General features: G+C 40.3%; 5 protein-coding genes, 1 non-coding gene and 1 pseudogene across 7 annotated transcripts; 4 read left to right on the top strand and 3 right to left on the bottom strand.

Annotated features, from left to right (window-relative positions):
- Window positions 1-165: 165 nt before the first annotated feature.
- On the bottom strand, window positions 166-1,969 carry LOC17895299 (methyltransferase-like protein 23). Of its 2 annotated transcripts, none has more exons than XM_023787931.1 (7): window positions 1,750-1,969; window positions 1,561-1,665; window positions 1,297-1,383; window positions 1,148-1,198; window positions 851-944; window positions 672-756; window positions 166-576 (listed from the first exon to the last, which is right to left on the bottom strand). In XM_023787931.1, the coding sequence occupies exons 1-7, from the start codon at window positions 1,834-1,836 to the stop codon at window positions 450-452; spliced, it is 636 nt and encodes a 211-aa protein (XP_023643699.1). In that variant the 5' UTR covers window positions 1,837-1,969; the 3' UTR covers window positions 166-449. The 2 variants fall into 2 exon arrangements, with proteins under 2 accessions (XP_023643699.1, XP_006302791.1); XM_006302729.2 differs by having other exon boundaries at window positions 166-554; window positions 1,750-1,962.
- Window positions 1,970-2,020: 51 nt separating this feature from the next.
- Window positions 2,021-2,124, top strand: LOC111832244. Its single transcript, XR_002835282.1, has one exon. It is a non-coding gene; the product is annotated as a small nucleolar RNA Z279/snoR105/snoR108 (small nucleolar RNA).
- Window positions 2,125-2,596: 472 nt separating this feature from the next.
- LOC17895295 (disease resistance protein RML1B) lies at window positions 2,597-6,192 on the top strand. Its single transcript, XM_006301936.2, has 4 exons — window positions 2,597-3,078; window positions 3,329-4,418; window positions 4,499-4,795; window positions 4,909-6,192. The coding sequence occupies exons 1-4, from the start codon at window positions 2,603-2,605 to the stop codon at window positions 6,010-6,012; spliced, it is 2,967 nt and encodes a 988-aa protein (XP_006301998.2). The 5' UTR covers window positions 2,597-2,602; the 3' UTR covers window positions 6,013-6,192.
- An 873-nt stretch (window positions 6,193-7,065) lies between these two features.
- Window positions 7,066-10,908, bottom strand: LOC17896263 (disease resistance protein RML1B). The gene is made up of 4 exons (XM_006301932.2): window positions 10,433-10,908; window positions 9,130-10,225; window positions 8,710-8,997; window positions 7,066-8,603 (listed from the first exon to the last, which is right to left on the bottom strand). The coding sequence occupies exons 1-4, from the start codon at window positions 10,906-10,908 to the stop codon at window positions 7,341-7,343; spliced, it is 3,123 nt and encodes a 1,040-aa protein (XP_006301994.2). The 3' UTR covers window positions 7,066-7,340.
- A 5,543-nt stretch (window positions 10,909-16,451) lies between these two features.
- LOC111831895 lies at window positions 16,452-17,321 on the top strand. The gene has a single exon (XM_023787448.1). The coding sequence runs from the start codon at window positions 16,452-16,454 to the stop codon at window positions 17,319-17,321; it is 870 nt and encodes a 289-aa protein (XP_023643216.1).
- Window positions 17,322-17,918: 597 nt separating this feature from the next.
- Window positions 17,919-21,339, bottom strand: LOC111831894 (annotated as a pseudogene).
- Window positions 21,340-22,641: 1,302 nt separating this feature from the next.
- Window positions 22,642-25,186, top strand: LOC17894110 (E3 ubiquitin-protein ligase SP1). The gene is made up of 11 exons (XM_023788197.1): window positions 22,642-23,014; window positions 23,112-23,164; window positions 23,251-23,375; window positions 23,459-23,554; window positions 23,638-23,775; window positions 23,849-23,914; window positions 24,133-24,245; window positions 24,331-24,441; window positions 24,557-24,600; window positions 24,669-24,777; window positions 24,856-25,186. The coding sequence occupies exons 1-11, from the start codon at window positions 22,941-22,943 to the stop codon at window positions 24,956-24,958; spliced, it is 1,032 nt and encodes a 343-aa protein (XP_023643965.1). The 5' UTR covers window positions 22,642-22,940; the 3' UTR covers window positions 24,959-25,186.
- The last annotated feature ends 468 nt before the right edge of the window (window positions 25,187-25,654 follow it).

Here is a 25,654-nt window from a genome sequence, read left to right as displayed (position 1 = left end):
TTCTTCGTCAAAGTGAAAAACCAAGATGTCATCCATATATGACAGTTTAAGTCCGGTTATGTGATGATTTGTATACTACATATATTTGATGCTTTGGAGTTTGGAGATTTTACACAATGATATAGGGTTTCTTTGTCTCCAATAACACTACCGATAGTCTCTCCGGAAGAAATCAACAATCACTAAGGAGCTTTGTCAAAGTCTATCTAACTTTGGCTATGCTACACCGATCCTTGTTTACAAGTATATGCGTTTGATTAAACTAAAATCCCTAGTTCAGGGATTCCTGCTTATCACTTTCTATAGTAGAGTAACTGTGGATTATCTTACAATGAAGTAAATGTTATACCTCTTTGATCTTGGTTATTATCCACTTAGATGGCTGTTACAGTCAAACAAACTGCTGTTTTATGGAACTCAATACGATCTCAACCAACTGAATGTTTCCACTAAGTACAGAAGCCTTGTGGGAAGGCAAGAACGAGAAGCCATCTCGAAGTTGAACGCACTTGAGGCCCCATTTTACCATCAGGAACTCGATTAGATGATGCCCACTTACAAAAAAAAAAAAAAAAACTGAACAAATGAAATCCAAAAAATCGTCACCCTAAATCTGTTGCAGATATAGATAATAGACAACAGGGAAGAATGAAAGAATAAGAATTGTGTACCTCCTGTTATGATATGTGGTAATAAAAACTGCATCCGGAGAATTTTGGAGCAGAAATGAGACAGTCGCAAAGAGATCATCAAATGCTTAACAACAGAGAGGTCCAAGTTCAGATTTCAATTCATTCCCAAGAGAAAAAGAAAAGGCCAATACCAAAAAAAAAAAACATATGAAACTAACCACTTGAATCATAGAGTACATCCGCCCCAAGTATAATGTTAGGGCGCAGGTCGAATATCGGTGCATCCCACACTCCCCAAGTGAGACCCATCACCTGCAATGGACAACCACAAAGAGGTTATAGAAGCAACCTCTACAGAATTTCAAATGTCTATAGCAATCTAAACTCAACAAACTTCCTGAAATTATCTCGGAGACATTAAAGATATATCTACAGGGGATTTACATATAATGATCCGAGTAAATGACAGATTCAGCGGTGTTAAATTGAAGAAAGGTGAAGATAGTAAGCATTACATTACAGTTCAGCTTGTTAAGCTCACAGACTCTTCTCATATTGTCCAAAACCTGCATAATATTTGTAATACAAAATAACAAATAAACTCATATCCTCTAAACCAAATAACAAAAGATGCTGTTCAACACAAGAACTTAGATTTTCACACCTCAGGTTTAGTTGCATCATCAGTAAGAATGACATTAGCTCCAACCTTTGCAGCTACTAAACCAGGCAAGGAAGTACCAGCTCCAAGCTACAAATTCCATCAGCACAAGTCCAATAAAATGTAAGAAAGGTCAAACATTTTAAAATATATCTGCTTCATTAGCTCAAAACAAACACAGAGTACATCCACACATATCCAAATTCTGTAATCAATTCAAAATTAAGGGATTTGAGCTAAGAGTGGTTGATTTGATTAAATATTAACCTCGAGAACTGAAGAGCCATGAAATCGAGATCTGTGTTGCCAAACATACTCAGCGAGGATAACGCTACAAGGCCAAACAAACAATCCATACTCTTCCTTCATATTCTACACACAACAAAAACAAACGATGAAAAAAACAAAACGCGGAAGGAGAAGCTCGATTACAAATCGCCAATGAGAGGTTAATACCTCAATGACAGATACAGAAACTGAAGTTTCCGAATCTTCATCGCCATAGAAATCATGCTGAGAAATCGTCGTCGTCGTCGTCATCATTTAAAAAAGTTATCCCTAATTTGGGGGTTTAAACTTTTAAGAAGGAGAAAACCGAAGAAGAGATATTTGAAACTGTAATTTGTCCCACATCGGTTAGTAGAGAAGTGAGTGATATGATTAGTTGGCTATAAAAGGGGTTAGAGGAGGGATACTGAATTAATATGATCCTTCAGGCAAGTTAAAGGGGAAATGAGGAGTGGTTAATAAACTCGCTCTAATGCGAGATGAGTGTTTCACTCAGCCTGTTACGACAATTTGAGCACTCTCCTTCTTTTGTCATCTGATCCCTCTCCTGAATTTGGATTTACTTTTTCAAAAATTAAATGTTTTTTCGTCACATACATTAAAAGTTTTTAAATGTTTTTTTTTTTCATTCAAGTTTATTAGTTTCCATAAGTATTTTTCTTTGAAAATGTAGTAAATGTTCATAACCAGCCGGTTTTAGCATGACCGGATTAATTGAACTGTTGGATAGTGCTAGATTTATCGGTACGAATTAAGTCTTCAACTTTAAAAAGATAAAAATCCCTTTTTGAAGTTTCTCCTCTCAGTCTGCGTTCTGCGTTCTGCGTCATAACGCATTATATGGTATAGATTACACAAAATCTTTTTAAAAGACCGAACGATAATAATAAGTGACTTTGAAATTTCTACCCTTTCCCCACTTACGCGTTTGAGTCATATTATTTTCCGGAATTTTTATATGTAACGTTTTGTCAAACTCATTTTCTTCACCCTTCCCATTTCCTAATCTCTATAGTCTCTCATGGCACTCATTTCTTCTTCTTGTTCTTCGCGTAGCTGGAGATACAACGTCTTCCTAAGCTTCCACGGTCCAGATGTTCGAGTAACGTTTCTAAGTCACTTACGCAAGCAGTTTGAACGCAATGGAATCATAACGTTCAACGATCAAGAGATCGAGAGAAGCAAAACCATCAAACCTGCACTCACTTGGGCAATACAAGAGTCAAGAATCTCAATCGTTGTGCTTTCGCAGAATTATGCTTCGTCGAGTTGGTGTTTGAACGAGCTGGTGGATATCTTGAAGTGCGGGGAAACCGCAGGACAGATAGTGATGACTGTTTTCTACAAAGTGAATCCAACTGATGTGAGGAAACAAACAGGAGAATTTGGAAATGCTTTCACGAAAACTTGCATAGGGAAAACGGAGACGGAGATTCAGAGTTGGACCCAAGCTTTGACTTATGTCGCCAACATAGAAGGAGAACACTCACTGAACTGGTTTGCTACTACATGTTATTAGTATATATTTACTTTTTCCAGCTCTTTCCAAACCAATGATTCATAAATTACATGATAACGAAACATATCTCGATCAATGAAGAAAGAATGTCCATCATACTAACTTTGTCATTAATAATTTTTTGAGTAATTTCAAACGGTAAGCCATTGAATCTTTGATCCACTATGAAACAGGACGATATACTTCCTTTAAATGATGGATGTAATGATCTTCCTATCTTTATCTTAGGGTCAATGAAGCAGATATGATTGGGAAAATTGCCACAGATGTTTTGAACAAACTAAATGCAACACCATCAAGGGATTTTGATGTCATGGTGGGACTTGAGGCTCACCTGGAGAACATGAAGTCTTTGCTGCAGTTGGAAAATGATGGGCCTTTGATAGTTGGAATATGTGGTCCAGCAGGAATTGGTAAGACTACCATTGCCAGAGCTTTATATACCCAACTCTCTTGTGATTTTCAGCTAAGATATTTGATGGAAAATGTGAGGGGGAGTTATAGGAGTAGTGAATGTGATGATCATGGCTTAAAGTTGCGTTTACAAGAACAACTTCTTTCAAAGATTTTGGATCAAAGCGGAATGACGATATGTCACTTGAATGTGATGAACGAAAGGCTATGCAACCAAAAAGTTCTTATCATTCTTGATGATGTGGACCATCTTGAGCAATTAGAAGCTTTGGCAAAAGATATCTGCTGGTTTGGTTCTGGAAGTAGGATTATCGTGACAACGGAAGATCAAGAGCTTTTGCAGCAACATAGTATCGACAATACATACCATGTTGATTTCCCATCTAATGAAGAAGCTCTTGCAATCTTTTGTTTATCTGCTTTCAAACAAATCTCTCCACCTGACTGTTTTGTAAAGCTTGTAGAAAGAGCGGTAGAGCTTTGTAGTAATCTTCCTTTGGGTCTCCGTGTTGTGGGTTCATCCTTATTCAAGAAGAAGGAGTTTGAGTGGGAAGTTGTACTGCATAGACTAGAAACTAGTCTTGATCGAGGTATCGAGAGAATACTAAGAGTCGGGTATGAGAATCTACATGAGAAAGATCAACATCTATTTCTCTACATTGCAGTCTTCTTCAGCTCTATAAAGAGTGATCATTTGAAGGCCATGCTTGAGGACATGCATGAAAGACACGGGTGTAAAACCCTCATTGATAAATCTCTCATATATATATCTACCAACGGGAATATAACGATGCACAAGTTACTACAACAAGTGGGTAGACAAGAAATTAAAAGACAAGAGCCTTGGAAACGACACATCTTAATCGACCCCCATGAGATTTGTGATGTCCTTCAATCTAATAAAGTAAGTACTCTGTTTTCCATTAATATAAACAATTTCATCACCTTTTGTACCAGTAATCTTATATTTGAAATTTTTTTTAGGGTACTAGAACTGTGAAGGGTATATCTTTTGATATATCTGAAATCGATGAAGTGATTATAAGTGAGAGAGCTTTTAAGAGTATGCGAAATCTTCGATTCCTCAGTGTCTACAAAGCAAGATATGATGAGATTGATAGAGTGGACATACCTGAGGAGATGGAGTTTCCACCTAGTCTGAGGTTACTACATTGGGAGGCATACCCGAAGAAGAGTCTTACCTCTTCATTCAATCCAAAAAATCTGGTCGAACTGAATATGGATAGTAACAAGTTTATGAAGCTTTGGGAAGGAACTCAGGTTAGTTATTATCTTTATAGGTGTGATAAGGAATCAAAGAGTAATTAAAACTTATACAATATATGAACTATCTACTAATGTTCACTTCTATGTTGTGTGGTATTTAAATTCAGCCGCTTACAAATCTCAAGAAGATGAGTTTGGTATTGTCCAAGAACTTGAAGGTACTCCCAGATCTTTCAAATGCTACAAATCTTGAGCAATTGAATCTGTCCGGTTGCACGAGTTTGGTAGAGATTCCTTCTTCTTTTTCAAATCTTCATAAACTTGACGATTTAGCAATGATGTTCTGCGAAAACCTAGAAGTCATTCCAGCTGACATGAACTTGGCATCTATTAATTCAATCAATTTGGTAGGGTGCTCCCGATTGAGAAACATACCATTTATGTCCACAAAACGCTATGGCTCAGACACAAAACTAGAAGAAGGGAATTGGTCTCTCAAGACATCAACACAAGTCATGCGTTTCGGTCTCCATCTAAACGACTGCAAAAAACTCGAATCATTGCCAGAGTTTTCTAGTGAGTTCATGTTCATTAATGCTGACTGTTGCGAGTCGCTCAAACGGGTGCCTCACCGTTTTAACTGTAAATATGCGCATCTCAATTTCTCCTACTGCTTCAAACTGAGCCAAGAAGCAAGAAGATCAATTATCCAACGATCGTTTTACGGCCCTAGAGACTTTGTCAACGGCTATGCTTGTTTACCTGAAAGAGAATTGCCTGAAGAGTTTAATCACCGAGCCAAAGGAAACTGCTTGACCATTCGTTGCCAAGGGAACAAGCCTCTTTACGCTTTCGCCACTTTCAGGGTTTGTCTCGTGCTTTCCCCTCACCGGGAACCCCAAGAATGTACAATTCCATCAATAATGTGTCGTCGCATAAGCAAAGATGGCTTATACCCCGTTGATGACACCCAGTTTTACAACGATGCATACCCGTCTTTATCTGGACTTGCCACGGAACATCTGTTTGTATTTCTCTCTGACATGGATCAAGAAGACAAATCCCTTGAAGTGACCAGCGAGATACAGTTTGAATTCAGCTGCTCATCCCCATACATCGAGATTGTTGAATGTGGTGCCCAAATCAGGACAGAAGAAACCGTAAGAAGCAAAAAGGGCGCAAAACGTATAAATTTTCGGAGTTGCATCATCCTTTGCATCATTCTCGTAACTGTTGTGCTCATCCCATGCTTCAACCTTTCCAGTTTGTAGGAGAAGCATCAGAAGCTTGATTTGGGGACGTGGCCACCAAGATACTTGACTATTTAAGCTTTATTAATGCTATTTGACAACCGATGTTTATCCCAGCAAGTGTTTGTTATAATTGATTCGTTAGATATGGAATCCTAGGGAGAAACACATGATAGTGTAAGAAAGTAAATTTTCATTCAAGATCCAAAATGTCCCTCCCAAAATTCTAAACAATCAAACGAGTAGAAAGATGCTACAGTAAGCAATCGAAGGTTTCAAGACTCATTCGGTTCTCAAACAGAACTATTAACTTAATACCGTAGCAACAACAAGAAAAAGGCTGGACCAGCACCACAAAGCAACCAGCTCCTCGACCAAACCTCATGTCTAGCTCCTGGAACCTGCAACCCCCAAAAGATTCAATGGTTCAAGCACAAATATATAACCAAGAGTACATGTAAACAGATTCTGCTGCTTCTTTAAAGGACCAACAAAAAAATTTAAAATTTCTGAGTAATCATAGTGAAATAAGTTGGCTTGCTAACAGTATGTTCGAACTTCGAAGTAAATCAATCATTTCGAGATTCGATAACGGAAACAACTAATATGAAAAAATGATTGGGGCTAAGTGTAAGTGATTCAGAATATCTAAATACGTAGCTGCAAAAATACAAATTAAAGTAAAGCTGATTCTAATGCGAAACATATAGAAAAACAGAGAGTTGTACCTTTCAAGAGGTACTTTTAGAGATTTAAATGATTGCTGCTGGATGAGACGACAGAGGAGGAGACAGCGCGATGCCGCTAATTTGTAATGCTAAATCAAGCCTGGTGCAGTTAACTGGGCCTATCGCCTACATATAAAGGCCTTTTAGGTCCATACTAAGCCCATAAGTCTTCAGATCACATTAATAGGAGATATGGCCTAGCTTTGACAGACAACTCAGCCTGGCAAAGAAAAAAAGGGAGACACCCACCACACTCTACGACCGAAGTAAAAGTTTTGTCGGTTGGAATTTCATTGTCAGTAAATACTCAATACAAGCCAAGTAGTCAACAATACTAGTGTGTAAGAACTAAGAAAGTTGAGCTTGTTTACTCGGAAAAAAATAACACGAACGATGGATTACACTTGTAGGCCCAACAAGAGCCCATATGTTCCCTAAAAGGGCCCAACAAACAACGCTATGGATTAAACAGACGGCCACGTTATCATCATCTTTCCCAAACGCTTCTGTGTTAATTTTCCCTCATGATTATCGAAGCAAGGTGGTGACTGGTGACGATCCAAACTCTTCAGTACTCTCTTCTTCTGTTAAATCACATATATTTCTCAATCTGTATGGTTCTCACTGTTTAAAGCAAAGGAATAGCCAACTCCAACAATCTGTTCGGAGATACTCGTCTTCTTTGGAGTCACCGTGTTCGTCGTCGTCTTCTGAGGCTTGGATGGATTCAAACTCCATTTCGTCTTCAGAAGCTTCACTAGATTCAAACTCAATGTCGTCCCCAGAGGCTTCACTAGATTCAAACTCAATGTCGTCTTGGTACAATCCAAATTCATAGTCCCACTCATCCGTCAAGATCTGAGCACCACATTCAATAATGTCAAATTCTTGGAATTCGCTGCTGAATTCAAACACGATCTCCCTGTTCACATCAGATGGATCGACGATACATGGCCAGCGATGGTTAATGGAAAATATAAACAAATGTTCCCTGCGAAATTTGGGGACATCGCCTACGAAGATGGAGACCTCATTGGGGTATAAGTCACCTTTGGCTATGTGACGACACAATAGTCTTGGCGGAGAGTGACCAAGACTATATTCTTGGCGGGGAGGTGAAATCACAACGCAGACATTATATCTAGAGAGAGCATAAAGAGGATCGTTGCCATTGGAACGAATCGTCAGGCAATTTCCTTTGGCACGGTGTTCGAACTCTGCAGGGACTTGTCTTCCTGGCAAGAGCGTGATTCCTTGAGAAAAAGATTGTTGTATGATTGCTTTTCTTGCTTGTTGGTCCAGTTTGAAGCAGTTGGTGAATTCGAGGCGCCACGCAGATGGAGTAATGTTCAAAGGGGAAAATATGGTCACTAGTGAATCACAATCATCTGCGTGTAGAAATTGAAGTGAACCAGGGAGCTCTGGCAATGAAGTGAGTCTTCTGCAGCTTGATATCAGTAAGAATTGTAGCTCATGAAGGGCTTTGATGCAATCTGGAATCTTTTTAATACCAGTGTATCTTACGTCTAGGTATGTGATAGTCATGGGGAGATGTGTTAAGCTCGTGAGCTTTACACTGCGGCTTAGATTGAGAGTCTGAAGACGAGAGCAAAGCCTAACTGATGGAGGTTCATCTTCGATCGCTGTCTCTGTGATATACAGTGCTTCGATGTTTGTTGACATAACTGGAATATCTCTCAGTCTGATGCATCCGATCATAGAGACGCTTACAAGGGATACTAGGTTCATGTGAGATGGAATGATTTGTAGGTTTCTGCATTTGCTCAGCTGTAATGTCTCCAGTTTTGTAGCCTTTGAAAGATCCGGGAGTTCCTTCAAATTCTCGGACCCTAATAAATCCATCTTCTTGAGATTTCTAAGCGGCTTTATGTAGTAAAACAACACAACAACATAGAGAGATGATTAAATATCATTTCAACAAGAAGATAAAATGTGTATATATTCATATCTTTAAAGTTCTAACACTAACCAGGGTTCCTTTCCAGAGGTATTCGAACCGGCTTTCCCGCATATTGAGTTCAACAAGATATTCAGGATGAAATCTAGGAGGAAGACTCTTTCTTGGGTATGACTCCCAATGTAATAACCTTAGACGACGTGGGAATTCCATCTTCTCAGGTATGTGCATTTTATCACCTCTTGTTTGGTAGACTCTGAGGAACTGAAGATTTGGCATTCTTTTAAGAGCGCTCTGGCTGATAGATACTTCATCGATATTAGATCTATCAAATGATATTCCAGTCACAGCTCTGGTACCCTAAACCAATATTCCAAAGAATAAGTTAGCACAATATGTAGGATTTGTTTCGTCTCCACCAAATGACCATGTTTAAAGTAAGTACTAGTTAATAAAAGTCAAACAAAGAGAAAAGAAAGAGATATAATTTACTGTTTCATTCTCGAGGACATCACAAATCTCATGAGGATCCATTAAGATCTGACGTTTCCAAGGCTCTTGTTTATGAATGGTTTGTTTAGCCATTTGCTGTAGTAATTTGTGCATGACTATGTTTTCAGTGACACTGCATATGTTTATGAGAGATCGATCTACTAGGATCTTCAAACCGCGTTTGACATCCAAGTTACCGTCATCAAACATGGCTTTCACAAAATTACCATCTTCATTGTTGAAGAAGACTGCAATATGGAGAAATAGCGTTTGCTCGTTCTCATCTAAACCTTCATAGCCAACTCGTAATACGTCCTCGATATCGCGATCAAGAATAGTTTCTAACCTGCATATTACATCTTCCCATTCGTCTTCATTCTTCCCAGACAAAGATAAACCCACCACACGTAGAGCTAACGGGAGATTGCCACAAAGCTCTGTTATTCGTTTGGCAAGCACCTTAAAACCATGATGTGGAGAGGTTGGTCGAAAAGCATACATGGATAAGATCAGTAGAGCTTCTTGACTAGATGGGAAACCCAAATGGTATGTATTATTGATACCATGCTGCTGCAAAAGCTCTCGATTTTCTGTGGTAACTACAATCCTACTTCCAGGACCAAACCATGTAGTTTCATTAGCCAAAGCCTCCAACTGCTTTAGATTGTTCACATCATCAAGAATAATAAGCACCCTTTGGTCGCTTAGATTTTCTTTTATTGCACCTAAATGGCTTATCTTCATACCACTTTGGTTCAAAACCTTTGAAAGAAATTGTTCTTGTAAACGTAGTTTCAAACCGTACTCGTCAAAACCACTATGATAACTTACCCTAAGGTTGTCCACAAGACAAGCAAGTTGAAACTTATTCGAGAGTTGATTATGTAAAGCTCTAGCTAAGGTTGTCTTACCAATCCCTGCAGGACCAGATATTGCAACCATCTTGACTTCATCATTATCTAAATCTAGCAAAGACTCCATTTCTCTCAAATGTGCCTCAAGTCCCACCATCCCATCAAAATCCCTACAGGGTGTAGCATTTAGTTTATCTAAAACATCTCTTGCAATCTTCTCGATCATTATTGCTTCGTTGTCCCTAACAAAATAAATAAAGAAAAAAAAAACACTTATCTATCAAAAGAATAGTCATTAGGAAAAAACCATTAGGTATAACATCTCAAATTAGTATCTTCATAATTATTTCCTAGTTATAAAAGAAAAACACCACTTGTTCTGTTACTCTTGGGTTACCACTTAGGACATAAGAAAAACAAACTATAATTTAAATAAACAAAACACAAACCAGTTTTGCAAGTGTTCTCCAGCTATGTTGCCAACATCGTTCAAAGCTTTGCTCCATCTTAGAGCTTCCTCTGTTTTACGAGCACAAGTTTCATTAAAAGAGATCCCAAATTCTCCCGTTTGCTTCCGTACATCAGATGGATCTACTCCGTAGAAGACAGTCATCACGATCTGCCCCATATCTTTCTTGCAATTCAAAATCTCCACCAATTCGTTTAAGCACCAGCCCGAAGAAGCATAGTTCCTCGAGAGCACCACGATTGAGATCCTGGATTCCCTAATAGCTCGTGTAAGAGCTTTAGCAATGGTTTGACTTCTCTCGATCCCTTGGTCATCAAACATGGTAATCCCGTTGTAGTTAAACTGTTTGCGTAAGTGACTCAGAAATGTCTTACGGACGTCTGGCCCATGGAAGCTCGTAAAGACGCGGTAGCGCCATGTGCGAGACAAAGAAGAAGAAGAAGAAGAAGAAGCCATGAGAGTGGTTCAAAATTTCTGATTCACGTAAATGTGCGTATTAGATGTTTATTATCTTATACTGATGTGTGTTGTTGATAAGCCTTTTATGGAGTTAAAAAATTGCAAGCGGGTATAGTTGAGTTATATTAAACGAGATGGAAGTTTCGTAGCTTTTTCAACGAAATATCAAAGGAGTGCATAATTATTCCCCTTACTACGAACAAACAAGAAAAGAAAGAAAAACACACAAATAGCTTTTTAGCAATTTACAGAAAATTACAACCTTATTTGCTATAAATGGTCTAGTATGAAAACGTCGCTTGGGAGGGGCTATTGCATATCGCAGTCTGATAAGATTTGCGGACTGACACAAAACTTCTCAATTAACAATAATTCTGTTTTTTGGAGAGTCGTTGCAAATTAGTCTTCTTTAATATTAGATTGTAATTTGTGTTCATATTTGCAGAATTTTTGCATTGTATATATTAGAATCACAAAGACTTCTTTTGTTAATGGATTTTAGAGTCGCAAAGACTTTCGAAACTGATAGGAATATTCCTACTGAGCTCTCTTTTTTTTTTCATTTTATTTGAATTCACACATCAGAAAGATTTATCTTGTACTTATTTATTAAACTCACAAAGACTTTATTTAATTTGTTATAAGGATTTTAGTCACAAAGACTTGCGAAAACTTATAGGAAGTGTCCTAATGCCTTCTCACATTTGAAAGATATGGGTTTTTTCACATTCAAAGTTCTTGGAACATTAAACCAGAACAAATGATGTTTCTTGAAGTGGAGCTCCAATTCATATCCTTGGTACTTTAAAGTGGTTAAGTAATGTAGTATAATATCATAATAGGTAAGTAAAAGGCGATTCTCTCTTTCAAAAATTGATCTTGATTAATTTTGCAGAGTAAAAGGCGATTCTCTCTCTCCTGAGGCGATTGCAAAGGCGATAGTTCCTAACCCTATCTCCACCTCCGGTTGGCCTCTCGCCGCCGGTGAGAACCTTCTCTCTTAGTTCCTCTCTCTTTTCTCAAAGCTGCCTGCCTTCTCTGTCTTGCAGCGGCGTCTTCTCGGACGGCGCCCCCTGTTCCCCCCTTCCTCCTCCCCATGCTCGACCTTCGCCATGGGAAAGAGAAAGCCGCCTAAAAAGTCTCCGGCCTCAAAGTCGAAGGCTAAAAAGAAGACGCCCAGGATTGTCCCTCAGCCTGAGCATCTCTCGCCTCCCCCTGAGTCTATTCCGGTCCCAGGCTCTGTCCTCGCCGACCATGTCGTTGCGGATCTGTGTCCTCTTGCTTCCTCCTCCACCTCCGGCGACCAATTGACAGTCCCTGCGACAGTCTTGGTTGCAGACCCACCCTTGTCTGTAGTTGATTCTACTGTCGTTTTGCCAGAAGCTGATGTCCCTGTGAAAGTTGTCTCCTCAACTGAGCCAGGTGAAGTCGCGACTGAAGCAACTCCAACAAATGCTGATCTTCCGGTGGTCAGCAAGCCTACCCTAGCGTACGTCCAAGCTGCGTCAGTGGGTCCTAACCCAAACTCAGCCTCTGTGGGATCTGATACTTGGGTGAATCTTGTCAAAGGTACTGCCAAGCCACTAAAGAAGTCTGGCGGAGGATTTACTCTTGACTCTGGTGAAGCGTGTGTGAGAATTCCTAACTCTGTCATTGAGAGAAATAAGAAATCGTGGGATTGCTTCGTACTAGGTCAATTTTATTCTGACCCCCCTGCTCAAGGAACTATACACAACATCGTGAATGGTATCTGGAGCAAATACCATAGAGACATTGCTGTCACGAAGATGGAGGGTTTCGCCTTTCTATTCAGGATACCCAATGCCTCTACCCGTTCTCGCGTCTTGAGCCAATGTCTTTGGCAAATTGATGGTCAAACTATGTTTGTGGCAAAGTGGGAACCAGGAGTTACCCCAAAGAAGCCTGAACTCACTTCGGCACCTATTTGGTTGGAGCTAAGAAATGTCCCTTTGCAATTCTTCCATGAGGAAGGTCTGGGAAGAATCGCTAGTCTTGTGGGTGATCCCAAATTCTGCCATCAATCAACGATAAATAAGACCAACTTGGAGGTTGCTAAGGTGTTTACCCTCATCGACCCTCGAAAGCCGTTACCAGAAGCGGTCAATGCCCAGTTTGATTCTGGCGAGATACAAAGAGTGTTAGTCTCCAGTCCCTGGATGCCCCCAATCTGTACTCACTGCAAAGGAATAGGACACAGCTTGAGGCATTGTAAGTCTGCTCCTATAACATGCTCTGAGTGCAGCTCATCCACTCACTTATCTTCAAGCTGCCCTAAGATTAATGCTGAAGGGATGAAGAAGAAGCGGAAAAACCAGAGAATGAGATCCAAATCTCCCTCTTCCACCAAAGTGCTCTCTTTGAGCGTTGTCAAGCCAGTTGATGGTGGAGTCTGGGTAGAAAAAGCCAAAGCTAAGAGTGTAGTGGAAAAGCCAGAGAGAGGGAAGCCCGACAAGAGCCAGACGCCTTTGCCTATGCCTGTGAATTCTGCTGGTCAGACGTCTCTGACTATGTCTGTCGGTACTCAGCTGGGATCTGCTAAGTCTTTGGTCGGTGAGCACAGTAATGTGACAAAAGCCACTGAAATTCCTGCCCCTACCATCCCTTGCCTGGGTGTGGATCCTGAGGGAACTCTAGAATCAGATTACTCTGTTGATAGTGACTCTTCTGATATCTTATCTGATGAACCAGAAGAGGAGGCCTATACCAAAGTTTTGTCTAAAAGGCAGCGAAGGAACCTTCGAGGCATGAGCCTCAAAATTAAAGGTTAATAATGTGTACACAAATTTTTTGTTGGAATGTCCGCGGGTTTAATATATCTAGTCACCGTCGCGGTTTTAAAAAATGGTACAAGCTAAATAAACCACTTTTTGGAGGAATAATTGAGACGCATGTCAAGCAGCCAAAGGAGAGTAAGTTCATAAGGGACCTCTTACCTGGCTGGTCTTTTGCTGCAAACTATGAATTTTCTGTTTTGGGGAAGATTTGGGTTCTCTGGGACCCAAGTGTACAGGTGGTTATTACTTCTAAGTCTTTGCAAATGATCACCTGTCAAGTTTTATTGCCCAATAGCACGGATTGGATTGTGGTCTCCATTGTCTATGCTGCTAATGAGGAGGCGCTCAGGAAAAACCTCTGGACTGAGATTGTCGACCTGTCTCTCTCTCCGACCGTCAATGGTAAGCCATGGATTGTTCTCGGGGACTTTAATCAAATTTTGAACCCTGAAGATCACTCTCAGGCTCAGAGCCTGAATATTGGTAGAAGAATGCGTGAGTTCAGAAGCTGTTTGCTAGACTCTGAGATTGCTGACCTGGTTTTCAAGGGTAACTCTTATACTTGGTGGAATAAATGCGATACAAGGCCTGTTGCGAAGAAGCTGGACAGAGTACTAGTCAATGATAACTGGTACTCCATTTTCCCTGCTGCCTATGCTAATTTTGGTGAGCCAGACTTTTCTGATCATGCCTCTTGTGAAGTCCTAGCTCCCACTGCTCAGCCTTGCAGAAGGCCTTTCAGGTTCTTTAACTACTTGATTCGGAGTCAGAACTTTATAGAGTTAATCCAAGATCACTGGTACTCCTGCAACTTTGTGGGGTCTGCAATGTTCAGGGTTACTAAGAAATTGAAGCACCTTAAACCGCTTATTAGGAGTTTCAGCAGGGACAACTACTCAGGCATTGAAAAAAGAGTGGTTGAGGCCCACGATCATATGCTCCAGTGTCAGAGATCTACTCTTTCTGATCCTTCTACCCTTCACGCCTCTCTGGAACTTGAAGCCACCAAAAAATGGAACATCTTGAGTGCGGCTGAAGAGAGTTATTTCTGTCAAAAGTCTAGCATTACCTGGTTATTGGAAGGTGACAGTAATACTGCTTATTTTCACAAAATGGCAGACATGAGGAAGTCCCTGAACTCTATCCCTTTCCTCATTGATGAGAGTGGTCAGCGGGTTGAGTCCCATCTGCAGTGATTATTTTGAAGCTCTTCTTGGTGGCCACACTAGTGAGTACCAATTAGAGCAATCAGACATGGATCTGCTTCTCTCTTACCGTTGTTCGCCTGATCAGATCAGTGAGCTCCAGAGTCCCTTCTCTTCTCTCGATATAAAGGAAGCTTTCTTCTCTCTTCCTAGAAACAAAGCCAGTGGTCCTGATGGTTTCACGGCAGAGTTTTTCAGAGGTACCTGGTCTGTTTTAGGCCCGGAAGTTGTTGACGCGGTGCAGGAATTCTTCCGATCAGGGAAACTTCTGAAGCAATGGAACTCAACAACGCTTGTGTTGATCCCCAAGGTCACGAATGCCTCGAGAATATCTGAGTTTAGGCCTATATCTTGTCTCAATACCCTTTATAAGGTCATAGCAAGGCTGCTAACCTCTCGCCTGCAGCAGCTCCTTACTCATGTCATCTCTCCTGCACAATCAGCCTTCCTCCCGGGTAGGCTTCTTGCTGAAAATGTTCTCCTTGCTACTGAAATTGTGCATGGATACAATAGGAGGAACATAGGGGCCAGAGGAATGCTTAAAGTCGACTTAAAGAAAGCTTTTGACTCGGTCAGATGGGAATTCATTATTTCTGCTTTAAGAGCTATTGCTGTCCCTGAGAAGTTTATTAATTGGATCTTCCAGTGCATCTCCACTCCCACTTTTACTGTGTCTGTAAATGGGTCTTCAGGAGGCTTCTTCAAGAGTACCAAAGGTTTGAGGCAAGGAGATCCTCTCTCGCCTTACTTGTTTGTCTTGGCAATGGAAGTTTTCTCAAGTTTGCTAAGATCCAGATTTGATGCTGGCCACATTCACTACCATCCTAAAACAGAAGAGTTATCTATCTCTCACCTTATGTTTGCTGATGATGTGATGGTTTTCTTTGATGGGGGAAGTTCCTCCCTGCACGGCATCTCTGAGGTGCTTGATGACTTTGCTTCTTGGTCGGGTTTGGAGGTAAACAAAGACAAGACCAACCTCTATCTTGCTGGCACTGATCAGACGGAAGCGCTTGCAATTGCAGAGTATGGCTTCCCGCCGGCTACTCTCCCCGTCAGATACTTGGGGCTGCCTCTTATGAGCAGGAGGCTAAAGATTTCTGAGTATAACCCCTTGCTAGATAAGCTGGCAAAGCGCTTCAGGTCCTGGACTGTGAAGAGTCTCTCTTATGCAGGACGTGTTCAACTTATCGGATCTGTCATTACCGGACAGGTTAATTTCTGGATGTCAACGTTTGTCTTGCCTATTGGCTGTATCAAGAGAATCGAATCTATGTGTGCTCGTTTTCTTTGGTCTGGTAACATTGACTCAGGGAAAGGTGCGAAGATTTCTTGGGCAACTGTTTGTCTGCCCAAAGAAGAAGGGGGTGTGGGTCTGCGAAGATTCTCTATGTGGAACAAAACCTTATGTCTCCGTTTCATTTGGTTGTTGTTTGCTGAGAGTGCTAGCCTTTGGGCTCTCTGGCATAGAGTTCACCATATCAGAAACCAGTCCTTTTGGGCCATCGAAGCTAGCACTGGTGACCAATGGACTTGGAAAATGCTTCTTAACCTAAGACCCTTGGGAGAGAGGTTCCTAAAATCTAAGATAGGCAATGGCCATAATGCTTTCTTTTGGTTTGACTGCTGGACCCCTTTTGGCCCCTTGATTAAGTTCTTAGGAAATACTGGTCCCAGATCTCTGCGCCTACCTTTGGATGCTAAAGTGAGTGATGCTTGTTCTGAAGTTGGATGGCTTTTGCCTTCGCCAAGATCTGACAATGCGCTTCTGCTGCACTCACACCTCACAACAATCCGGTTGCCTTCCCAGGCCTCTCACGCAGACTGTTTCTTTTGGGAAGTTAATGGGACTAAGTGCTCTGGCTTTTCCTCTTCTTCTACTTGGGATGCTCTAAGGCCTAGAGAGGAGACAAAGCGCTGGACAAAATCGGTCTGGTTCAAGGGAGCTGTCCCGAAGATGGCTTTCAACATGTGGGTTACTTGCTGGAACAGGCTCCCGACAAGACAGAGGCTCCACGCCTGGGGAGTTATTCCCACAGATGAGTGTTGTTTATGTTCAAAGGAGCCTGAGTCTAGGGATCATCTCCTCATTTCTTGCGACTTTGCGGCTGTTATCTGGTCTGCTGTTTTCCGCAGATTATCCCGCCAAAGTCGCCCTTTCCTCAGCTGGGCGGAGCTCCTCTCCTGGTCTAGACACGCCTCTTCTCAGGCACCTTCTATCCTTCGAAAGCTTGCCGTCCAGGTGTCGGTCTACCACATCTGGCGCCAACGTAACAATGTTCTGCATAACAACATCAGCATCCCGCCCATGACCATCTTTAAGTTTATCGACAGAGAGGTCCGCAACATTATTTCTGGAAGAAGACATAGAAAGAGGTGGCAGCCCTTGATGCTCCTGTGGCTTGGCTAAGTTTCTTTCTCTCTTCGGCTTCGCTTAAGTCCCATTACTGTAATCTTGTTTTTATCTTTTTTGCCAAGATTGCTTTACTTTTTAGGAACTTTTTGTAACCCTAAACTTTCATTTCTAATGATATTTACAAGTTAGCAAAAAAAAAAAAAGTTTTCGAAAAAGGAAAGAAAAAAAAAATGTTGCGTAGAGAACAGAATGTTTACAAACAAACAAACCTAACAAAAATTTATGCGTTATACATAATCTTGTGGTGGCTTTTGAATTGAAGTCTCATAATACTATACTTTTGATAATACAAACCTGGCTGATTCTCTCAAAGTAAAATTATTATGCACCCAGAATTTTTTTGGATCTAAATACATCATGCTTGAGTCATTGCTTTTAGGATATGAAAAGAAAGAACATGGAGATTGAATTATCTTATTGTCTTGTATCTAATTGCAGGGGATGAAGAAAGAAGTTCAAAATCAGGCTACCTTTATTGACAGACTCAAGTATGGGGTACTGAAGTTGAGGTCAATGCATGCGCTTTCTTCGGTTTCTTTGTTAGCTTCGATGTTTATACGGTCTGAGATGAAGTGGAGAATGGACAGGTCATCAGTTCTGGATTCTACGGTCTTCTTTCTGAGACAAAGCTTCTGACTTTTTCACAAAATGGGATTGACCAAAGCAGAGGAACAGCCAACTCCAACAATCTGCATGGTCACTGTGTTTAGTGTCGTCTTCAAATACTTGGTCCAATCCAGATTCATAGCTCCCTTCGATGCTCCCGTTAGTCAAGACCTTGGCTCCACAGTCAATAACATCAAAGTGGTTGAATTTGCTACTGAATTCGAACACTATCTCTTTGCTCACTTCAGAGGGATCGATAAATGGCAAGTGAGGGTGGATGATAAATACAAATAGATGTTCTGATTGAAAGTTGATGAGAGTTCGTACGTAGAACACCTTTTCAATGGGGTCTAAGTCGCCTTGACCTATGCGGCGACGACACACTAGTTGGGGAAGCCCATACTCTGTGATTTCTGATGCCAAGTTGGGGGAAATCACAATGCAAACTACAAAGCCTGTGCCTGGACGAATGGTCAATGTATTTCCTTTGCCTTGGTGATCGAATTCCGCTGGTACTTCTATTCCCGGTAAGAGCGTTGTTCCAAGAAGTAATGATCGTTGTACAATCGCTCTTCGTGCTCGCTGGCCTAATTTGAAGCAGTTGGTGAAATTGAGCTCTGCTTTTGGCGTATTCAAAGGGCAAAATACAGTCTCCAATGATTCACAATCATCTGCTATTAGAAATCTAAGTGAACCAGGGAGTTCTGGCAATGATGCTAGTCTCCTGCAGCCAGATAGATTAAGGATATATAGCAACTGAAGAGCTTTGATGCACTCTGAAATCGTTTCAATATCAGAATCAATTAGGTCTAGCTGTTTTAAACTCATGGGGAGATGTGTTATTCTCTTGAGCTTTCCACTGCTGCTTATACTGAGACGTTCAAGACGTGTGCAAAACCTAATCGATGGAGGCAAGTCTTCAACTGCTGTCCGTGATATATACATTTGGTTGATGTTTGTTGACATAACTGGAATATTACTCAATCTTGAGCATCCTTTCATATTGACTGTTTCAAGGGATACTAAGTTCATGTGAGCTGGAATGACTTGAAGGTTTATGCAAGTACTCATCTCCAACCATTGTAGTTTATGAAGATGCGAAAAAGAGACTGGAATCTCTACCAAACTCTCGCAATAACTTAGATCCAATCTCTCCAAATTTGTAGCATATGAAAGATCTGGAAGTTCCTTCAAATGTTGAGACGCAAACAAATTCATCTTCTTGAGATGTGCAAGGGGCTGAATATGTAAGTAACCCACACAAAACACAGAGAACGAGCATCATATAAGATGAAGAGAATGAACATAGTTACTATATATAGATAGAGTACAAACACCAACCTGAGCTCCTTCCCATAGCTTCTTAAGCTGGCTACTTGGCATATAGAGCTCGACAAGATATTGAGGTCGAAATTTCGGAGGAAGACTCTTGCTTGGGTAGGCCTCCCAATGTAGTAACCTTAGACGACGCGGAAACTCTGTCTCCTCAGGTATATGCACTCTATCATTGCCATCATCTCTACTTTTAAAGACTTTCAGGAATCGAAGATTAGGCATTCTTTTAAAGGATTTCTCGTTGATAACAACTTCATCAATGCCAGAGATATCAAATGATATGCCGGACATAGCTCTAGTACCCTAAACCAACACGTGTTCCAAATAACAGAAAACCTGTTAGCACAATATGGTAGGATTTGCTTTTCTTCACCAAATTCCAAAGTTTAAATGATAAATTAATAAACAAATACAAGAGAAAGAACTTACTGTGGCATGTTCGAGGACATCATAAATCTCTGGAGCATCTATTAATATATGACGTTTCCAAGGTTCTTCTTTATGAACGGCTTGTCTACCAACTTGTTGCAGTAACTTGTGCATCACTATTTCTCCATAGTTAGATATATATATGAGAGATTTGTTTGTTAAGATTTTCAACCCGTGTGTAATGTCCAAGTTATTGTCAGCAAACATGGCTTTAACAAGGTCATTATCTTTATTGTTGAAGAAGACTGCAATATGAAGAAATAGAGATTGCTCCTTTTCATGTAAACTCTCATAACCAACTCTGAGTACTTCCTCAATATCCTGATGATGAAGAATAGCTTCTAGCCTGCGTATTACTTCTTCCCACTCTTCTTCATTCTTCCCACGTAAAGATGAACCCACCACACGAAGACCCAATGGAAGGTTACCACAAAGCTTCGTTGCTCTTTTAGCAAGCTCTACAAAACCATGACAACAAATTTTTTTTCTGAAAGCATATCTACATAAGATCTTAATAGCTTCTTCATCAGATGGGAACTCCACATGGTACATATTATCTATACCATGTTGCTGCAAAAACTCTGTGTTTTATGTGGTAACAATGATCCTACTTCCAGAACCAAACCATGTAGTTTCATTAGCTAACGCTTCTAATTGCTTTATATGGTTCACATCATCTAGAATAATGAGCACTCTCTGCTTGCATAACCTTTCTTCTATGACACCTGAATGGCGTATCCTAATACCATCCTGGTTCAAAACATTTGAAAGAAACTGTTCTTGTAAACGCAACACATCAAGATCACTATGATAGCTTCCCTTAAGGTTGTCCACAAAACAAGTAAGCTGAAACCTATTAGAGAGTTGACTTTGTAAAGCTCTAGCAATAGTAGTCTTACCAATCCCAGCAGGACCAGTGATTGCAACCAACTTAACTTCATCATTATCTAAATCTAGCAAAGAATTCACTTCTCTCAAATGAGTTTCAAGTCCAACCATGCCATCAAAATCCCCAGACGGTGTAACATTCAGTTTATCTGAAACATCTCTGGCAATCTTCTCTATCATTTTAGCTTCATTGTCCCTTACAAAGAGAAAGAATATCAATGAACCCTTACTCAACACTTATCAAAAAAAAATCATATTAATCAAAGACCAACCATTGTAAGAAGTCTTCTACAGAAATGTTGGCTACATCGTTCAAAGCTTTGCTCCAATTCTGCTAGGCCTCGTCCGTCCGACATGCACAAGTTTCATTGAAATGGATCCCGAATTCCCCGGTCTGCTTCCGCACATCAGATGGATCAACTCCGTAAAAGATGGTCATCACTATATGTCCCATAACTTTTTTGCACTTTAATATCTCCACCAATTCATCCAAACACCAGCTTGACGAAGCATATTTCTTGGAGAGAATCACTATCGAGATCCTTGATCCTCTTATAGCATTTTTGAGTGAAGGAGCGATCTCTTCGCTTCTTTCAATCCCTTGATCGTCGAACATAGTGATGCCATTGCAGTTAAACTGTTTGCGCATGTGACTGAGAAGCGTTTTACGTACATCTGGCCCGTGGAAGCTCGAGAAGACATCGAATTTGTAGTTATGAGATGGAAAAGAGGAAGGAGAAGCCATGAGAGACATGCTCAAAGTCAAAGAGTTTGAAAAGGGGTGGTCAATGACTAATGAGAAGGAGATGCGGACGAGATGCAAAAGTCAAAAGATATTTTCAAATTAATGTGTTTATCCAAAGTATATATGAAAACAAAAAAAGGGTTCTTACGTATTTACGCGTTATTATGAACGCGTCATGTTGCTTCACTATCCCTCAAAATTTGAAAAATGGAAACACCATTTTATTCAAATACAATAATCGGGAGAAATAACATGTATGATGTATTTCTTATAATTCATTCAAAAAATCATTCCCTTAATCATGCAAACTCTATTCTATCACAGTTACTTTTTTTTTTTGGTCTCGCGTCATAGGACCTACAAAATAAAAATTAGATTTAAGACAAACCAGTTTAAATAAGTCTTCATTCAAACACATTGTCACTTGTGAGTTGTGAGGGAAGAAACTTCAACTTCAAATAACTAGATATTTCTCTAATCGTTCGGTGTCGCAACTGATTCGGTAAGCTACGTGTCCGGTGCACGGAGAACTGCCTTCGCGAGACACGACACTCGCAACACGAGAATCAAATCGAGGATCAACCCCCTCCTATATCATTTAAGCTGTTACGTTTTGTCTTTCTCAGTTATTGGATCTTTTTGCCATCCGTCTAGTAGCGGTCTTCCCGGGCTCAAGGTCTAGTGCAATCTTTTAAGCAATTTACACATACAACATATGTTAAGTTCTAAGTGTTTAGTCCTTTTATATAATAAGTTTGGGGAAAATAAAACAAAGTCAAAGAAAGATTAGTGCATGTGTTTTTTTTGTTTCTTACATCCTTTTCACAATTTTAAAGATTTCGAGCAATTTGCTTCAAGTCTTTGAAATGCTCCATTTCATCTCCTTGGTATTTCAAAGTTGCAGAATTTTAAATATGTGAGTCTTGTATTATTGTGAGAGTTCGTATATGTACATGAAACTGTTAAGGGTGAACTGTTAAACATAGTGGTCGTTGCGCTTCTCACAATCTTTTGATCAACAAACATAGTAAACCGTTGCGGTTAAACTGTTGGACCATTTGTGAACTTTGCGAATTTCGAGTTGGACCGGATCGGACCAGCCTCATTGACATGCGTAGCCATGAATGTGAAACCTAATTATATTGCATAATGAAACAAAAGATTAAACGACTCTTAAGTCTTAACATGCGTCTTATTAATTGGGCTTAAATATTAAAAAGAGTAAAAAACAATTAGGCCCATTGGATAGGGAAGTAGCCACGTCACCAGCTTCGTTGCTTCCGGCTTATGTCGTCTTCTTCCCCAAACCCTGAACTAAGAGAATATGAGCGATCGAAGCAAAGGATCATTCAATTCTATTTTGCAAATCTTGTCTTCTTTCACTATTTTCTAGTTTTTAATTTTACTCAAAAGCTTCCTCGATTACCAAATTTTCTGATGATCCTCTTCCAACGCTCTGTGTTCTAATCCAGATTCGTTTTTGCTCCCTTCGCTATTTCATTCAATTTCACTACATCCATATTCGAACACTACCTCTCTCTCTCTGCTCATCATTCACTTCAAAGGTATTTTCTTCTTCAAACCAGTAAGAGTGACTACTTCAGAGTCTGATGATTCCTTGGGGTGGAGTTACTTGCTGCCTCAGCGCCGCCGCTCTTTATCTTCTCGGCCGGAGTAGTGGCAGGTTTGTTTGATTTTTTTTCCTACTTGTGATCTCCTTTGATTTCATTTTCCCAAATTGGAGAGTATCAATCAAATCCTTTCTTATTCTTTGAGAACAGGGATGCTGAAGTGCTCAAAACTGTCACTAGGGTCAATCAGCTCAAGGAGTTAGGTAATCTTCTTCTACCCATATTGCTTCATCTACTCTCTCTCAGAATGACTATTAATCCTGCCTACGGATTGCTCTGTGTTTTGTAGCTCAATTGCTAGAATTAGATAGCAAGATTCTGCCTTTCATTGTTGCGGTATCAGGAAGAGTCGGTTCTGAGACACCTATCAAATGTGAGCATAGTGGCATACGCGGTGTTATTGTTGAGGAAACGGTATGTGTGAACTGATAATTAAGGCGTGGAACCTAGTTTGTTTTAGCGTTTCATCAACTCTAGTAATTGCGTGATCTTTTCAGGCGGAACAACATTTTCTGAAACATAATGAGACGGGATCTTGGGTACAGGATAGTGCATTGATGCTATCAATGAGCAAAGAGGTTCCTTGGTTTCTGGTAAGCCAAATATAGTAGCATAGTGTTTCAAGCAGTTGTGATTGGATGTATCTTAATACCATTTCTAAATTTGTTTGCAATAGGACGATGGGACAAGTCGTGTCCATGTAATGGGAGCTCGTGGTGCGACAGGGTTTGCCTTGACTGTTGGTAGTGAAGTATTTGAAGAGTCAGGACGCTCACTTGTACGAGGAACACTTGATTATCTCCAAGGCCTTAAGGTTTTCGCTATTCTTTCCGGTTCTTTAATTTGTGGCCTCTCTATTTGCTTAAGCGGCCATTGTTTTGTTTCAGATGCTTGGAGTTAAGCGCATTGAGCGTGTTCTTCCAACTGGAATACCATTAACAGTTGTTGGTGAGGTATGTTTTAAAGTGTTTTCGATTATCTCTTTTACTTAAGGTGTAATTGTTGATAAAGATACATCGCAAACTAACTCTGTTAAGGGTCTGGGATTTGTCACTAGTGAATCTCTCTTAATTACTGTACAAGCAATATTTGCAGGAAGCTGGATCGATTTTTTTATAGAGGCATACTTCATGAGTTCAAATCTAATGTCTGTGGCTACCATGTATGATAGGCTGTCAAGGACGATATTGGAGAATTCAGAATTAAAAAACCTGACAGAGGACCTTTCTATGTCTCTCCTAAATCACTCGATCAGCTCATTTCTAATTTGGGAAAATGGTCGAGGTCTGTTTCTCTCTCTTCTCTTGTTTTGTTTTCCTAGACTCTTGTAGATAAAATGGCGATGAGCCAAACTAATAAGGGTCTACAGGTGGTACAAATATGCCTCCATGGGCTTTACTGTTTTTGGTGTGTTCCTAATTACAAAGCATGTCATTGATTCTGTTCTAGAGAGAAGACGGCGAAGACAGTTACAAAAAAGGTATGTCACAGATTTGCCTGTCTAGGAAGTGAATAACCGTCCTCACGTGAGTACTAGATCTGTTTGTTTCCGTCTTAATAATTTCCACACAAAATTAATCAGTCTGTTTTTGCAGAGTGCTTGATGCAGCTGCGAAGAGAGCTGAGCTAGAGACGGAAGGTATCCATTAGTGAATATATTTTCTGCATATAGGTTACTGGCTCTGACGACAAAACTCTTCTCATTAGGTTCAGACGGGGCACGTGAGAGCGTTTCAGATTCTACCAAGAAAGAAGATGCTGTTCCTGATCTATGTGTGATCTGCCTAGAGCAGGAGTACAATGCTGTATTTGTCCCGTAAGCATTCTCCCACTTTATTGGTTGATTCTGCTACATTTGCAACTTGCTAAAAACGTTTGTGGTTGGTACTCGCAGGTGTGGTCATATGTGCTGCTGCACTGCATGCTCCTCCCACTTGACCAGCTGTCCACTTTGCCGGAGACGAATAGATCAGGTGGTTAAGACATATCGTCACTAAACAAGAACTCAGGTCTCAGAAGCATTCTCTACTCGAGTCTTGTCTGTAAATACCGCAAGATAAAATGTTACAGTTTAGAGTCCAATATCCTCTTTTGTTTGATTTCAAGAACAAAACATCTGAATTATATATAAACCTAAGGTGCTTGCTCAGTTCACGGAACAGTACATTCGCTTTTGCTTAACCTTGTCACTGTTAATGCCTCGATTCATGGAATAGATATTTTCATCTTCGTCTTCCGATTCACTGCTGTGATTTGTGTTTTTGTGTGTTTCCTCTGTATTTAACCATATCGTAGAATGTGCATCTAGATTTGAGCAATATCTACCCCAACAAAGAAGGATTGTTGGATCATTTCTCTTGGTGTTTGCTGACACAGTTTGAAGCTACCAGCGAATTGAGGTGCGCATTTAGAGTGTAGAAAGGGCGAAATACACTCACCAAGTGAGTCGCACAGTTGTGCACATGAGCAAATAATTTATTGCATAATTTGGTGAATACATGATTCTAAGTGATTGCTCAACACAGAGATTCGTCTTACAAGATAAAGGGAACGTAGTTGATGATGGATCCATGGATTAGTGCGTTACATCTGAACTTCAGTGCTGCTATTCAAATGACAAGTTACCATTACATCTGAGCTTCTCGGACTTGAGGGTTTAAATTTGTTGTCACAAATTTGTCAGTCTGGATAAG

Source organism: Capsella rubella, unplaced genomic scaffold, assembly GCF_000375325.1.
Source record: "Capsella rubella cultivar Monte Gargano unplaced genomic scaffold, Caprub1_0 scaffold_2, whole genome shotgun sequence".
Taxonomy (NCBI): domain Eukaryota; kingdom Viridiplantae; phylum Streptophyta; class Magnoliopsida; order Brassicales; family Brassicaceae; genus Capsella; species Capsella rubella.
This window is presented reverse-complemented; position numbering and strand designations above follow the sequence as displayed.